This window comes from Gopherus evgoodei, chromosome 16, assembly GCF_007399415.2.
Source record: "Gopherus evgoodei ecotype Sinaloan lineage chromosome 16, rGopEvg1_v1.p, whole genome shotgun sequence".
In the NCBI taxonomy this organism is placed as follows: domain Eukaryota; kingdom Metazoa; phylum Chordata; order Testudines; family Testudinidae; genus Gopherus; species Gopherus evgoodei.
Window position 1 is genome coordinate 3,299,219 of NC_044337.1, and position 17,161 is coordinate 3,316,379.

General features: G+C 55.3%; 1 protein-coding gene across 2 annotated transcripts; it reads left to right on the forward strand.

Annotated features, from left to right (window-relative positions):
* The first annotated feature begins 1,238 nt into the window (after window positions 1–1,238).
* LCN15 (lipocalin 15) lies at window positions 1,239–12,682 on the forward strand. Of its 2 annotated transcripts, none has more exons than XM_030535829.1 (7): window positions 1,239–1,453; window positions 5,349–5,488; window positions 7,114–7,184; window positions 8,485–8,595; window positions 9,843–9,944; window positions 10,158–10,179; window positions 12,473–12,682. In XM_030535829.1, exons 1-7 carry the CDS (start codon window positions 1,328–1,330, stop codon window positions 12,477–12,479), a joined length of 579 nt encoding a protein of 192 aa, XP_030391689.1. In that variant the 5' UTR covers window positions 1,239–1,327; the 3' UTR covers window positions 12,480–12,682. The 2 variants fall into 2 exon arrangements, with proteins under 2 accessions (XP_030391689.1, XP_030391691.1); XM_030535831.1 differs by having other exon boundaries at window positions 12,476–12,682.
* Window positions 12,683–17,161: the final 4,479 nt, after the last annotated feature.

Below are 17,161 nucleotides of genomic sequence, written 5' to 3' on the forward strand. Positions count from 1 at the left end.
CGGGAATGCCCAGGGCTGCCCGGGATGGGGCGCAAGTGGGGCAATTTGCCCCAGGCCCTGGGCCCCACAGGGGCCCCCACAAGAATATAGTATTGCAACTTTTTTTTATGGAAGGGGTCCCCGAAATTGCTTTGCTCCAGGCCCCCTGAATCCTCTGGGCAGGCCAGGAATGCCCTGCTAGTGCCTGCAGGCCTGATTTATGTTTGCTAGCTGGGCGCATAGCTGTGCATTGGGGAGCTCAGGCAGCATATTCTTCCCTTGCCAGCTCTGCTTATCTTATCAAGAGGTCTCACGATTTTTAGTGTCTTTTGTCAAGCCCCAAATCCTGGAATGACAGAATTACAGGAAACTCTCGCTCTCAGTAAAAAAACCCAGCATGTTTTGAGCCCTCTGGCAGTGAAATGCTTGTAACTATGATGCGAGTGCTCCCACAAAGGTCCCAAGCCTGGAAGGCAAAGGGAAAGAACCCAACTGCTTTCAAAACATCTTATGATTGTTAAGCCGCTTCCATGGTTCTGGGAGCCCTGAGCTGTGATTTCTGAAAGTCTGGGGCTGGCCACACAGATGGCACAGGGTGCCCAGTGCTAACACACACCGGCTCAGTGAACTCGAAGTCACCTCCCGTGACGCTCACTTCAAACAGATGGGGGCCTGCCCATGGATGTGCTGGCTGGGCAGCCAGCTAGAAGTCCATGCCCTGGGGATGCAAATATAGCCTACTCAGAGTGTCCCCTCTAATGGCGATTGGGCCATGGAAGGTTGGCTATGGCTATGGCTAGGAGAGCAGAGTCTTTTACCTCAGGCAGTACAGAGTGAAGCTTGTAAAGCCTAGAAGTCGGAGGTTCCATTCTCGCAGCTGAGGGTCCAGGCTAAACCCAGTGTTATCAAATGACCAAGTCTGACTGAGTGACCAGCTCTGTCTGCTCCGAGAAGGGGAACAACAGAGACTGATTTACACATACACACCTGGAGACAAAGGGTTCTGTGTTGCTTCGTATTTCAGTGGGGCTTAAGCCAACCCAGAATCCTAATGCTCTGCTGTCCAACCTGCTAGCTAAAGAGCCTTTTCTTTGTTGGGGCTCTCGGAGAACACGTTTTTCAGCCACGGCTCAGCAATTAGACAAACCAGCTAATGCTGTCACCTGATATCCTCAATTGTTATATCACGCTACTGTTGCACAACCTGTTACGTAAAGGGTAGGCTGGGTTGGGTAGTTAATTGTTGCTGGTGCCCTGGCTCCCCGTGAGCCCTTTGCAGAGGGATATAAAGTCCGGTGCCCCATGGAAGCTGGCACATACCTTCCAGTACTCCCCAGGTTCGCCATCCATGCAGAGAAGTGAGGGGACAGTCGTGAAGATGATGACCATGCTGCTGAGCCTTATGCTGGCTCTGCTCGGTGCGTTCCAGGCCCGAGCTGAGGTCCCTGTGCAGCCAGACTTCGATGCTGCCAAGGTAACATCCAACAGTTCTTGGTGGCAGAGTGAATGTTCACTTTCACGATGCGAGGGGCTCCCTCTTCTGTTACTGGGATAGGCGAAGAGCCATGGAGCAGGCTTCCCCAGGCTGCTGGGCTGGCTTATGGTCTAGTCTGGGCTCACAGGCAGCTCCGCCAAGATACCTCAGTAATGGCCTGCAGCACCTCTGCTGTTGCAGCCTGGGACCTCAAGTCCCTCCTCCCATAGCCCCCAAGCCTGATCGGCAGCACCTCCCTGCTAGCCCAGGCAAGTTCCCCCGGGGGCTCTGAGCATGCAGCTCCATGCCACTCCAATCCTGGGTGCTCCTGCAGCTTTGCCCATGCTCTTCTGGCACCCTTGGGCCAAATCCTGAGCTCTTGACTCCAGGCAAACCCTTTGATTGCAATCTCTTTCCCAGGCAAGCACTAAGTAAAAACTTAGTAAGGATCTCTGGATTTGGCCTCCTGTTATTCCTGTCCCACCCCCCAACTCTGCCAGGGCACATCAGGGCTGGACACCAGCAGAGCTAGTCCATTTGAAGACTGGTTCTCCAGGGGCACCATTAGAACACATTGCCCCAGTATGATGCTGCCTTGACTCTCAGGAGCTGGGGGGAGGATAGAGAGACACCCAGGCAGTGTCCAGTCCCCCCTTCCTCCTGTGCTAGCCCTGTAAAGGGTGAGTTGATACACACTGAACCCCAACCCACCCCTGGTCGGAGGGAGCAGCTACTCCAGCTCTTGTGTCCTCGCGCTTCTTCTGAATCAAACATTAAAGCTTCTTTCTGGATCACTTAAGCAGGGGGCAAAATGCTTCAGGGAGAGGAGTGACGCAAGCCAAGGCCTGGCTGTAGCCCAGTAGGGTGTAAGGCCTTTCACCTCTAGGGCAGTGGTTCGAGTCTGCTCCAGCGTGGTTGTCCCTGGAAGTCTGACGGCCGTGGAAAGTGGGTTGGTCCATCTCCCCAGTGGTCAGACCCAGCAGCTGCAGGGGGATACCCCTGGTGGGCCTCACCCATGGGGAGGCTTCACACTCCTTCCAGCTTCGCTTCCCAAATAAGGGGTGGATTTGAAAAAAAGAGCAGAGAATAGCTGGGGCTCTCAAGACCTGTCGCCTCGCAGGTCAGCCCACTTGTGGGGAGTGGATGGCTCACCCCGAGCCAGCTGGTTTACTAGGGATGCTAGCTTGAGTCAGATCACCTGGACCTGCTGAAGCCTCTGACTGTGCTTTGTAGAGTCCTTGGCCAGACCCGGCTCTCCGCTGGCACCTGCGTGAAGCGGGGTCAGTGTCACTCGGCGGAGTCCTGTAGACAGGGCTTTTTGCAGCCCCAAGCAAAAAATTTTGGCTGCCCCCCATCCCAGCCCTGAGCTCTTACCCCCACCCCCACCCGCACCCCCTGCTGCCCCTGCCCTGGGCTCCCCCCCACCCCACCCGCAACCCCTGTCGCCCCAGCCCTGGGCTCCCCCCCACCCCACCCACACCCCCTGCCGCCCCTGCCCTGGGCTCCCCCCCCACCTAATCCCACCCACACCTCCTGCCGCCCCTGCCCTGGGCTCCCCCCCCCACCTAATCCCACCCACACCTCCTGCCGCCCCTGCCCTGGGCTCCCCCCCACCTAATCCCACCCACACCTCCTGCCACCCCAGCCCTGGGCTCCCCCCCCACCCCACCCCACCCACACCCCCTGCCGCCCCTGTCCTGGGCTCCCCCCCACCTAATCCCACCCACACCTCCTGCCACCCCAGCCTTGGGCTCCCCCCCACCCCACCCACACCCCCTGCTGCCCCTGCCCTGGGCTCCCTCCCACCCCACCCACACCCCCTGCTGCCCCAGCCCTGGGCTCCCCCCTCACCTCCAGATGGTCCGGCACTGGCAGGGTCAGGGTAAGCAGTGGGACTCCTGGGCCGTGCCTTACCCCAGGGTCCCTCCAGCCAGGGCTCCCGCCTCCAGGACCGGCTGGGACCCAGGAGGGCAGAGCCAGGGGACTACCCCAGTAGGGGGCTGAGGAGCAGGGGGAGAGTAGCCCCAGAGGGAGCGGAGCCCCAGAGAGCGGGAGCAGGCCCCACACGGCAGTGCCCCACCCTCTATGGCCCTGCTGCTGCTGCTACTTCTGGCTGCCCTGCCGCAGTCCCTGGGCAGCTCAGTCCGCTTCGCCCAGCCCCGCCTGTGGGGCTGGGGGGCAGCCGCCCTGCAGCACCTGCAGGCGGCTCTGTGTGCCCCGTGGGGCTGCCCCCAGCCCAAATGTCCCCTTCTCGGAGCCTGCCTGGCCCAGCCATGAGGTGCAGGCGCTGCTTCCCCGCAGCGCGAACCGCAGCGGCCCCAGGGCGCCCCCAACGCATGACGCGCTGCTGCTTCCAAGGCTGGCTCTAGGCTTTTGCTGCTGGAATTTTAAAAAAAATGGCCAGAAAGCCGCCCCTGGAAATGTGCCGCCCCAAGCACGTGCCTTGGGGGAGCTGCTGCCCTGCACCCCTGTGCAAAGCGCCAGCACACAGCCAAGGCTCTAATTCACCTTTGGCCTTCCTCCCAAACAGTACTGCTAAGCCAGCTGGAGTGGCTCCTGCCCATGCCCATGGATGCCAGCCTATGGCAGACTGGTTAGAAGCAGGGCACAAACCCCAGCCTGGGTGTATGTTCTATAAATAGATTTCACCCGCCCAATATAAAGTGTGAACTGCTCAGGCACTATAACAGCTGCAGCGCAGAGTCAGACAGTCCCCTTGGGCACGCTTCCCTTTGTCAGATAGTCCCTTACACCAAAACTCACAACAATAGGCAGGCTATGCCCAGTCCCAAAGGACCAGTCACTCACCCCAGGTCAATTGCACCCCAGATCTCTAACCAAAGACAAGGCTTGTAATCGAGCATATAATAAACTAACTAAATTCTAACATTCAAAAACCAGTAGGAGAACAGTCTTCCTGGACACTCAGTTACAGACCTAAAAGTGGCAATTCTTCAACAAAAAAACTTCAAAAACAGACTCCAACGAGAAACTGCAGAACTGAAATTAATTTGCAAACTGGACACCATCAAATTAGGCCTGAATAAAGACTGGGAGTGGCTGGATCACTACAAAAACTAATTTTCCCCCTGCTGATTCCCACATCTTCTTGTCAACTGTTTGAAATGGGCCATCTTGGTTGCATTGGCCTCATTAGCACTACAAAAGTGATTTTCCCTCCCTTGGTATTCACCCCTTCTTGGCAACTGTTGAGAATAGGCCACTTCCACCTTAATTGAATTGGCTTATTAGCACTGACCCCCCACTTGTTAAGGCAACTCCCATCTTTTCATGTGCTCTGTATTTATACTTGCCTACTGTATTTTCCACTCCATGCATCTGATGAAGTGGGTTTTTACCAACTAAAGCTTATGCTCAAATAAATTAGTTAGTCTCTAAGGTGCCACAAGACTCCTCGTTCTTTTTGCTGATACAGATTAACACGACTACCCCTCTGAAACCTGAACTTTGTGTCTGTTACCCAGGAGCAAACACATTTGAAATACAGGTGCTGGTGCATAGTCAATATTCATAACTTCAGACACAAAAATGATACATGCATGCAAATAAGATAATCATATTCAGCTAACCATAACTTTTCCATTGACACCTCCCATGACATGTTGTGTAGAAGATGCATCATAATTATATCATAATCTTATCACTGTGGTGGATATAGGGTGCAGAGTGTCGCAGAGATACTGCTGCTGACCTGTGTAATGTGCTTTGGAAGATAAGAGCTGTCACAATGAGTAACAAACAGCAGTAAGGTTTTGGGTGCTGTTCCTGGGTGCAGGTTCCCGGCTGGTCCAGCACACTGAGCTGAGGGCTGCAGCTGGCAGGATAGGGGTGGCGATGCCTTTTCCAAGTTCTCATCCAGAACACTATACTGCAGTTCTCAGGGATGTGGCACATCATGGCAGCGGTGTCGAACTGCCCAATCTTCCAGAGCATGAAGGACTTGATGAAGACATCTGCAGCCATCATTACCGTCACGCCAGAGGACAATCTGCATTTCAAAATTGGCTACCCCCTGTAAGTGATCGTAACATGCTGGCCTGGACTGGGCCTGCCTGTCTCCCCCTACTGGCCATGCCCAGTAACTACAGTGGTTGGCAGCATCTGCAGAGCATTTATCTAGCTCAGCAGTTCTCAAACTGTGGGTGGGGACCCCAAAGTCATGATTTCATTTTAATAGGGTCACCAGGGCCAGCATTAGACTTGCTGGGACCCAGGGCTGAAGTTGAAACCTGAGCTCCACCCTCACCTGGGGCGACGGGGCTCAGTCTGTGGCCCCTTCTCTCCTCACCTGGGGCAACGGGGCTTGGGCTCTGCCCGCCCCGCGCCCTCCCCCCCCCAGGTCATGCAGTAACTTTGTTGTAAGAAGGAGGTTGCGGTGCAGTTTGAGAACCCTGCTTTCTAGCTCCATGGCAGAGGGCTGTGGTGCTGAAGTTACCATGTGCTCTCCTCACTGGGCACCATGGGTCACTCCCTGTATACCACCAGTTCCCATGGGACATGGCCACAGCGGGATTCTTCTGCCAATGAATAGGAATCTGGACAGTAAAATTCCACAAATGAAAATCTCCACTAAATTTCCCTGCACCCCTCTGGTCAGGACAGGCTCACTCACCCACCCCTGGCAATGCCACGTCCTCTCCCCCAGCTAGGACAAGCTTACGTCCCCCTCACCAATGCCACATCCACTCCCCACATCCAGGATGGGATCTTACTCCCAACGATGCCATGTCCCCTCCCCCTGCTGGGACAGGCTCATGCCCACCCCCAGCACTGCCATGTCCCCTCCCCCCACTGGGACAGGCTCATGCCCACCCCCAGCACTGCCATGTCCCCTCCCCCCACTGGGACAGGCTCATGCCCACCCCCAGCACTGCCATGTCCCCTCCCCCCACTGGGACAGGCTCATGCCCAACCCCAGCACTGCCATGTCCCTTCCCCCTGCTGGGACAGGCTCATGCCCACCCCTAGCACTGCCATGTCCCCTCACCCTGCTGGGACAGGCTCATGCCCACCCCCAGCACTGCCATGTCCTCTCCCTCTGCTGGGACAGGCTCATGCCCACCCCCAGCACTGCCATGTCCCCTCACCCTGCTGGGACAGGCTCATGCCCACCCCCAGCACTGCCATGTCCTCCTCCCCTGCTGGGACAGGCTCAGGCCCACCCCCAGCACTGCTATGTCCTCTCCCCCTGCTGTTACAGGCTCATGCCCACCCCCAGCACTGCCATGTCCCCTCTCCCCACTGGGACAGGCTCATGCCCACCCCCAGCACTGCCATGTCCTCCCCCCCTGCTGGGACAGGCTCATGCCCACCCCCAGCACTGCCATGTCCTCTCCCCCTGCTGGGTCAGGCTCATGCCCACCCCCAGCACTGCCATGTCCTCTCCCCCCGCTGGGACAGGCTCATGCCCACCCCCAGCACTGCCATGTCCTCTCCCCCTACTGGGACAGGCTCAGGCCCACCCCCAGCACTGCCATGTCCTCTCCCCCCGCTGGGACAGGCTCATGCCCACCCCCAGCACTGCCATGTCCTTCCCTAGGTCAGGATGGGCTCACTCCTCACCCAGGTGATGTCAGGTGGTCTGGATGTCTCACATTCTGGTTTAACATGAGCTTGTTTTGTCATTTGTTGTTTTTCAGCCAAGACGGATGTAAGAAAATAGAGCTGGTCTTTGAGAAGACTGGGCAGCTGGGTCACTATACCAATACGCGTACGTCCTGGGTGGCTGGTGCTCTCCACGCTGGCCAGCACAGGGAGCAGGGCACAGGGGCAGGGGGCTCGTGGCTCAGTCACATGCCTTTGCTGCTTATTATTCATATATTTTCAAAGAGCTCCTGGGTCAACTGCTAAGGGCCACATGGTGCCCAGAGCGAGTGCCATGGTTTGGGCATGACACGCAGCTGCACTGCCTTAGGGGAAGCTATGGGGGAGCTATACTGTAGGGAGGAGCAATCCTGCCTGAGCTCCCCAGCATCCAGGGGAGCGCCCCTTGAAGAGGCCACAATGAGGACTCTATGGCTGCCCCTGAGAGAGAGGTGAGGAACAGGACACCCTCCCACCTCCTTGCTCTGCCTCCCCCCCAGAGATGCCGGTGCTAGGGGTGGGGAGGTCAGTCCCAGCAATCCCTTTGCTTCCAGCTGGTGATTATTGCCTCAGTGTTGTTTATCCGAGCTGGACCCATCACCTGATGAGAGGTGAAGTTCTCAGGATGATTCACATTGTCATTACTGAGTGTGTAAAGGGTGTATGTGCAACTGCATGCTGAGCTTGCACGCCCAGTTACCACAACTGTGTGTGCAAATTAGAGCCGTGCTCAGGCAAATTACCAGAACCAGCCATTTGCAGAAGGTTCCCCGATCTGTGCCTTCAGTCCTAGCACCTGCACAGGCAAACTGCATACCTGGTCACATGCTTCTGTTCAAAGCCAGTCTAGCCGTTTGAAGGAGCAGGGCCAGAGGAGCTTTTTGGATCAGGTTGGCCTGAGCCAATGGGAGAAGCAGCCATAAGACACAGCTGTGATCTCCTTGGTTTCAGCGCATGCCATCCAGCACAGGTGAGGTGGGAGAAACTGGCACTGGCAGGGCTGCCCGGTGAAACATGCCCCCTCTGGGCTCCCATGGGGTTCGAGGTTTATTAGGAGTATGTGGGGATACTCCCACGTAGCCATTGCCCAAGCTCTGATCCAAAATACCGCAGCAAAAAGCCATGTGCAAAGCACCAGCACCCACACTAAGAATATTTAGCCCTTATGTGGGTGTCTTCTGCAGTAGATCTGAGAGTACTTTACAGAGGAGGTGGGTATCATTATCCCTCTTTTACACATGGGGGAACTGAGGCACAAATGGACTTGCCCAAGCTCACCCAGCAGCAGACCCAGGTCTTCTGAGCCCCAGTCCAGTGCTCTCTACCCTAGGCCACATTGCCCCTCTCGCAGCTGTTGGGTGGTAGTTGGGGAAGAAAGGGAGGATCTGACACTGCAGTATCTGGCCATCACCTGTTTCTGTCCACAGAGATGGGCAAGCAGGACATGCGTGTGGTGGCGACGGACTACACCAACTACGCCATCGTGTACACCTTCAAGGACGATGACGGGAAGAGCAGCACCACCCTGCAGCTCTACAGTAGGTGATGGGAGAAGGGGACGTGGCCCATACACTGCAGGAGGAAACAACACTGAGATGAGGCAGGATTGGTGAAGCTCCCAGCAGCTGAGCTGTCCCTCTGACACCTGGCCGAGGCAGGATTCCTGGCCTCTCTGTCCAGCATCACAATTCAAGCATCTGCACTTAGGTGCCTGTCTGACTAAAGCCCTGGCCCCTGCAGAGGCTTCCGTGTATTTTATCATGTGAGCTCAGCTGGGAGACCTGGGTTTGCCCATCACTGGGGCCATTAGCCTGTTCCGCGGAGCTTGGGCAATGGCTGGACCAGACAGCAAACCCTGTCCCAAGGCCCACTCATGGGGCAAGCAAAAACCTCTAGTTTAGAGCAGAGGTGGCTGTTGAGCAGAGAGAAGCAAACTGACCAAACCCTTGGGACAGGGGTAGCTTTAGTTCTGGTCACAAGTGACCCATGAGCAGCTTACGAGTTTTTCAGTTGTATTTGCTGCTTGAAATTGGCTGATGAACCATTTCCATGGAGAGTCCTTGGTCTGCCTTTTGCATGAGCCATGTGTTGTGTTCAGTATTCAGAAAGGTACCCAGCACCTATGGTGACTTCAGCTCCTCAAGTGATGGGGCTAGCTAGATGGGGGAGTATGGAGATAGAGAATTGAGCCCTGTTGGCTAGCTTCGACTGGATTCCAGCCACACCAATTTATTTCTATTCTGGGCTGAAGGGAACTTGGAAATGTTCCCGTGACTATTTTCTAATAGTTGCTGTTTTGAAAACATTGGTGCCAGCAAACTCTTTCCCTAGACTATTCCTGAGAGCCAGTCTTGAGGGCACAGTGGCATGGCCACATCCCAAGGGCATGCTGACACAACCCAAGCAAAGGGAAGCATTTTTACCAACAGCCATGTTTCAGTGGTGCCTGCTCTCGCTAACTGCTGGGTGAATACTGGAAACCACGGAGATCCTGTAACAGGTCTGTTGGCAGCATGGCCCATCATGCACGGTTTCACTGTTCAATACATCAAAGCTTAGGACTATTCAAGGGTCCACAACACATTCCTCTCTTCAACCATCTAGCTGATCCTATATTCACACAACTGCCTCTCCGTCCGTCTCATTCTCTCATTCTCCTGGCATATGGTCTGTCATCATTTGATCAGTCCTCGGTTTGTCCATCCAGCTGCAAAGGAACCATGTCATGTGCTTTCACAAGGGTTGAGCTGGAGAGATTTGCTTCAATTCTGATTTCTGGATGCAGGTAGAATTCAGAAGGTGAATCCCGAGGCCATGAAGACATTCAAGGAGCTCTATCCAGCCATGGGCCTCACCGATAACATGCTGGTCATCTTCCCAAAGTCAGGTAAATGGCACTGGGCACCGGATTCATTTATACCTGCACTGTCAGGCTTGGACTCTATTCAACTGCACTGCTCACAAAACAGTGACCTGCCGGGGCTCAGGTCCTTCTGCCTATGGAGTTCTGGTAGTTCCAATCATTTTCTTAGCTGACGAGAGGCTCAGGAAGCTGCAAGGTGATTCTGCAACACTCACACCTCTCTCTTTCTTTTGACAGATGAATGTGTCAAGGCCCTCAGGTGAGTTGATTGCTTACTCTGCCAGGGTTCCTGCGGTGGGTTCTGGCTGGTCTCTGCACTGAACAAGGTCTGCTTCACATGCACAACTCCATGCGTGTTACTGAGAAGCACACGGGCTGGTCCTCTGCCCATCAGTGAGACATCACTTTACATCAGCTCTCTCTGTGCCAGAGGCACCCAGGAGAGCTGGGTGGAAAAGGGGCCAGGGGTAGGGAGAGAGATGTTCTGTGGAAAATTTCACATTTTTGGCTAAACATTCTGACAGGCCACTGCGGTGTCTCATGGGAGTTGTAGTTTGGGTGTCTCATGACCCCACTGTATTCTACAGCCTGGGCTCCCCGGTTGGTCTGCATCTCCCATGATGCACCACAGTCTTTCCTCTCAGTCAAGAGAGGCTGTGCATCATAGGAGATGAAGTCCAGCAAGGGCGATGGGTGAGAGAGGCCCGGAGGGTCACATGACCCTCCTCAAACACTGGGGAGGGGCCAGCAACCAAGGGGGCCCGAGCTGGAAGGGAAGAGGCAGGGCCAGAGCGTCTCCTCTTCTGGCCACGCTGCCGGGCTGCTGAACTCTCCCATGCTGCCTGGCAGGGACGCTGCCCAGCACAGCACAGGGGGACAGAGCCCCTCCTGCCAGGTAACGTGGGATGGGGAAAGGATGGAATGGGGAGAGCATGGGGGCCCCAGGATGGGGGTGGGGTGGGGAGGAGTCACGTAGAGGTGTCACATGGTGAGGCCATGTGCCCCCCCTTTGGCTGGTACCCCCTATGTATCCCTTCCCACTAGTCACCACCACCTGGGGTACCCAGCTCAAAGTGGAGAATAGGTACAGGAGGCACCTGGACTACAACTCCCATGAGGCACAGCGTCAGCATTTCTGAATTGAAAGTTATTATTTTTATGCAAAAAGTGGAAATTTCCACACAAAAGCAGTTTTTTTTGGGGGGGGAGGGAATTTTGTTTAATCAAAAGCTGAATTTTACATCAGAAACAGTTCTGATGAATAATTTTGGAAGCCCCTAGTGCCCAAACTTCCTAGCCACCCTCCTCCCAGGCCCATAGATAGGGCCTACCAAATTCATGGCCATGAAAAATGCGTCACAGACCATGAAATCTGGTCCCTGCCCCCCATGAAATTGAGTCTGTTGTGTGCTTTTACCCTGTTCTATACAGATTTCATGCGGGGGAGACCAGTGTTTCTCAAATTGGGGGTCCTGACCCAAAAGGGAGTTTCAGGGGGGGCACAAGGTTATTTTAGGAGGAGTGGCGGTATTGCCACCCTGATTTCTGTGCTGCCTTCAGAGTGGGATGGCCAGGGAGTGGTGGCTGCTGACTGAGGGCCCAGCTCTGCAGGCAGCACCACAGAAGTAAGGGTGGCAATAGCACACCAGGCCATGCTGACTTCTGCGCTGCTGCTGGCCATGCCTCTGCCTTCAGCTCCAGCTGCCCAGCTCTGAAGGCAGCACTGCCGCCAGCAGCAGCGCAGAAGTAAGGGTAGCAGAACCGCAACCTTCACTGCTATATTCTTGCGACCACTCACAACTCCTTTTTGGGTCAGGACCCCTGCAATTACAACACTGTGAAATTTCAGATTTAAATAGCTGAAATCATGAAATTTATTATTTTTAAAATCCTGTGACCATGAAATTGACCAAAATGGACCGTGAATTTGGTAGGGCCCTACCCATAGCCCAAACCGCGAAACTCTCCCAGCATCCCTGGGCTTGGGTCAGGTGAAGGACAGGGTTGTCTCTGGTCTGGTTATTCCAAGCCCTGCTCTGGATACAGAATGGGACGCAAGAAGCAAAGGGCAACCCCAGTTCTGTAGACTTCACTGGAGTAACCACCAGCATGGGACTTTCACCAGCATGGGATCTGGCCAGAGCCTCAGCACTGGTCGTTCAGTGCTTGGCACAGGTTGGAGGAGAAAGGAGGCTCTAACTCCCTGGACACGGGATGAGGATATGCCCAGAACGAGATCTACAGATAAACAGCACTAGGCATTAGAATGATGATGGGAATGGGGTGGGGAGGAGGTTCTTTACACCCTTCCAATCACAGAAATCCAGGACTGGATCCCATTGCAGCCTTGCTGGGTGGGTTTGGGGCCTGGGGTGGGGGCTCTGCTCCACAGACAGAGGGGTGTAATTGGGATCCATTGACCCCAGAGCCAAAATGCCTGTGCTGGTCATTGGTGACTGCAGATTGGCACCACTGCACCACTGAACCCTGGTGCCAGCTCGGTGCCTGCCTGTCCATCTCAGAACCAGTCTTCATCTGTTACTGTCTTACAGCAGTTAAGAAGGACCCATCAGCTGCAGCTCCTCCAGCTCCAACTGATGGCAGAAGCGTCAATGTTCCAGAAATCCAGGCTGTTGCTTCGTCCCTCACCCTTCTCTCCTCCTCTGCGGTGATTTGCTCTGTCTTGCTGCACTTGCGGTCTGGGCTCTGCTGGACTCGCTGCTTCACGAGGGGTTTTCTCTTCTCCCTGCTAAATAAAGATTCAGAAGCTGCCCCCAGAACTTGGAGTGTTTGTCTGGGGACCTCGTGGGAATCCCTGGAGTCTGCACTGGGTTCTAGACTCCAAGGATAATTCTCCATACTGGGGCACTGGAGTGACCTTTAAAGGGGCCTCTTCCCCCTCCACAAGGCAGCCTTTGGACACATCCCCTGGGCCAGTCGGTAAGTCTGAGTCACAGACACATTAGAGCCCATGGAGTGAATAATGGGGAGCAGGCTCCCCCCTCCAGTCCAATTTACTGCAGTGAATCCCAACCCAGGCTTCTGATCTGCCAGAAGAAGCAGTGCCAGGTGGGGCTGGCCTGGGAGCCAGGTGGGGCTGGTGTGAGATGCACCTGAGACTTGGGGTGGAGTGGTCAAGACCCAGATGCAGGAGGGGAGGGAGGGGGCTGGATGGGAGCAGGTGAGGGCTGGAGCTGGGCAGGGGAAGGTAGGGGCAGAGCTGGCCCACATGTTGCTGAGCTCACCCTGCCAGGCTGTGGCCTGCGGAGGAGGAGCTCCGCACAAGGCAGGACTCTGGCTGGCCAGCAGGCACCTTCCCCAGCCTGCCAGCAGCAGGAGAGGCAGCTGAGCCCAACACCTGCCCCATGAGCGCAATGCCCTGCTCTCCAGTCCAGGGCCACCCATGGCTCCCCAGGGTAAGTGTGCTCTGTTAATGCTCGAGCAACCGTGCTGGCCAAAGGCTCCCGGCCCAGCAGCACCTGGTTCATTGTGCAGACCCATCGCATGACCAGCAGCAAAGCCCTTGCATCCCTCCTACCCACCTTCCCCAGCATCCAGAATGTCAGGCACCCCCCATCCCCACATCCCATCACCCTGATCCCTGAGAGTTCTTGGCCCCTTCCCTGCAGTCCCGTCTGCAGCCCCTGCCCAGGTTCTGCTCCATATTTGCACCCTGTTCCCTGACCACCGACACCCCCTCCTCCAGCTGAGGAGAGAAAGTGAGGCACTTTGGAAGCTGCTATTGACCATGGAGCCAGGAAGGGGATCCCAAGGCCACCTTCAGCTCCTGAGGTGATGGGAAAGGCAGAGCCAGTGGCGAGAGCCAGCACAGGGGGAAAACAAGCCCCCCCTCCCCCTGCCCTCCCTGCCAGCTGGCTGCAGTCCTTGGCATCACTGAGGCCAAGCGGAGATTTGCCACTGGTTTCAATGGGAGCAGGATGAGGCCTGAGGTTTGCCACCAGAAGACTTTAAAGATAAAGGGAAATTCCAAGCCAGGTGAGGAGGAGCCGCCCTGCTCCTGTTCACACCCCACCCGGAGAGCCCTGCAGGGCCAGAAACGGAGCCACCACAGCAAATTCTATTCAACTCCCTTCCCACCCAGGTATCCCCCTCACCATGCCCTCAACCCTCATCATCCCGGCTGAGCTCCCCTCCCCCATCCCCTTCTGTGTGGAAATCCCTCATTTCAAACCTATCTATGGGCCTTGTATAGCTCCCCTCACCCCCAATTATTAGCATATTTAGCCACTCCAAACCCCTGTTAGGCAGCGCTAGTATCCCACTGTACAGAGGGAACCCCAGGCATCTGGGGAGAGCCAAGCATTGAAACTGGGTCTCCCAAATTCCAGACCAGCACGCTAACCACTAGGTCACATGTCCTCACTAGCCCCCCCACCCCACTCCTCCCAAGTGCAGAGAAAGGCACCTTCCCCGTTTCCACTGTGTAGGCAGATGGCAACCTGTGATGGGTTCCCGCCCAGGGTGCCACTTGGAACTGGGGTACCACTGAGCCCGCTTGACCCACCAGCCTGGGCTCCCTTTCACACTGTGGTGCTGTGATAAGTTGCCAAGTTCTCCAAGCCTGTTCTTTCACCAGCATTCACACAAATAGGGACACATCCAGCTGCGGCTTCACACACATGCTGAGATCAGCTCGGCATGGGAAGGCTCAGCTAAGGCACCTCCCAGCTGTGAAGACACGCACCCCCCCTCTGGAGTGTAAACCCAAAATTATACCATCTTGCGCTGCACAGGGAACTACAGTATAAACTCACTGAATTTGCCCCCTCCCTCAGTGTGGAGAGAGGGATATGCAACAGCCTTCTGCCCTAAGTTATAATTGCCACACATTGGTTTTAGGCAAAACAAAAACAAGTTTATTAACTACAAAAGATTTTAAGTGATTATACGTGATAGCAAACAGATCAGAGCAGATTACCTTAGTAAATAAACAAAATCAGAAACTGATCTTAACACACTAGACAGGTGGGATATGAATTAGCAAATTCTTACCCTGAGTGATAAACAGGTTGGCAGATTCTTAAGTCACAGGCTGCCCCGCCCTTCCCAGGTTTTCATACACAGGCTAAAAATCCCTCTAGCATGGGACCATCACTTTCCCCAGTTCAGTCCTTGACTCTCAGGTGTTTCCAGGTGTGTTGTTATAGGGAGAGTGAGGTCCCATCATGATGTCATTGTCCCCTTTTAAATCTTCTTTCCCCTTGCTGGAAAGCTCTTTTGCAGTAATCTGGGTCAAACAGTTCCCAGTGTGCAGTGCTATCTCGGAGAGGTTTCTATTGTACACAGTTCCTGGGGTAATCCTGGTGCTTGTGCGCATTTCCTCCATAACCCATTTACACTGTTTGGCCTTTTTATTGTTGTACCTGAAAGGCTGCTTGTGGATGTTTTCAACCTCACAACATTTTTCAGTAACACATGCATGGTCAAACTTCATAACTTCACAGAGCTGCTGGTTGGATAGTTCCAGGTCTGGTGTCTGGGGCGGTGGTGGGGAGGCGCTGCTGATTGGGCCAGTACAGACTCACCAGGATGATTTCAGCTCCTCATGTCCCCGGCCCATTTTGCAGCCATTCTCCACGCTGGGCAGTTTGGACTCCTCAGGTTTCCCACAGGGCTGGCTCAGCCCACTGCCCCTGTGGATCTTCTCAGCTCCTCTACAGCAATGGCTATGCCCCAGGAACTCGCCTGTTTGGGGCACTTAGTGGTGCTCGTGCTGTGAAGCCCCTAAGCCCGGGAACTCTTGGCCCAGGAATCTACCAGCTCTGCCAGCAAAGCAAGTCGAGCTTCCAAATGTCAAGAGAAGAATAGTTGAGGAGGGGCAGCTGGGGGAATCATTAAACTCCCATGTCTGCTGAGGAGTGAATGAGCAGGTGTCTTGCTGCTCCTGTTCTCTGCATCTCACAGTTCTTCAAAGCTCTTCCCCAAGAGACATAATGATGTGAAGAGTGAGCAGAGGGAGCAATGGGCTGCCAGGCCCTTAGCATGAGGGGGGAGGTTACTGATGTCCTCTGAGAAACGTGAGGCGGGTGTTTGAAGAGCATCAGGGGGTGTCCTCACCCTGGAACCATCCAGTAGGTGGGGAAAGGTGGTGAATTCCAAGGCAACACCTGCTGGCCAGAAGCACTCACCTGAGTCTCTGGCAGAGGAGAGTTAGTGATGCCTAGAGAAAGGACAACTCCATTCAAAAGAGAGAAACCACCACGACCCCCCAGGTAACTGGATGGCAGAGAGTGATGCTGAAATACACCAGAACACTCCCAGCAGGAAGGAAGACTGGATTTAAACAGCCTGTACAAATGTCAGTTATGAGAGATAGGCCTCAGCAGAAGCTGGACTCCATAGCTCCAGCTGTGGGAGGTCAATGCTGCCCAAAGGGCCCTGTCCTTGGGTGCCTCAACAAACAGCTCAGTAGCCCCCCAAACCCTCAGGTAGAATTTGGCCCTCTGCAAAGGGTTGGAGCAAGGGATGTGCACCAAAGAAGGCCCTAAGTCCTGTTTGGAAGAGTTAAGTGGGAGCCAAGTGCTGCCAGGCCTTGTGGTGCATGGGCTTCATGCTACCTGCACAGGGGTGAATTTCATGCAGGCAAGTGGACTTGGCGATGTGTTGGCAGGAGGCAGAGGACATTGTCTCCCAGAGCTACTAGGGTGCTGTGGAGGCTTAAACCAAGCTGTCCTCCCTCCAGGGGCGGGTCCAGGCCCCAGCACGCTAAGCGCATGCTTGGGGCGGCAAGCCACAGGGGGCGCTCTGCCATTCGCCGGAAGGGCGGCAGGCAGGATGCCTTCGGCGGCTTGCCTGCGGAGGGTCCGCTGGTCCCGTGGCTTCGGTGGAGCTGTGGGACCAGCAGACCCTCCGCAGGCATGCCTGCGGGAGGTCCACTGGAGCCGTGGGACCGGCGACTGGAAGAGCGCCCCCCACGGCATGCCACCGTGCTTGGGGTGATGAAATGTCTAGAGCTGCCCGCCTCCCTCTGCCCCCTGCTTCCCCTTGGGATCTGAAGAGACCGTCCTCTGTGCATTGAGTATGAGAACATTCACTGCGGTGTGATTAGAAACACTGCCTCAGCTGATGTCAACAACCACTCTCTTATCTTCAATGTTGCACAACCAGTGAGTGGCAGATTGGTGGGTGGGTGAACAGAGAGGGAGTGACTCTGACACCTGCTTTGGTTCTATAAAGCCAGGAGTTCTGAAGGAGTTGGTATCTTCCTTGGAGACCTTGCC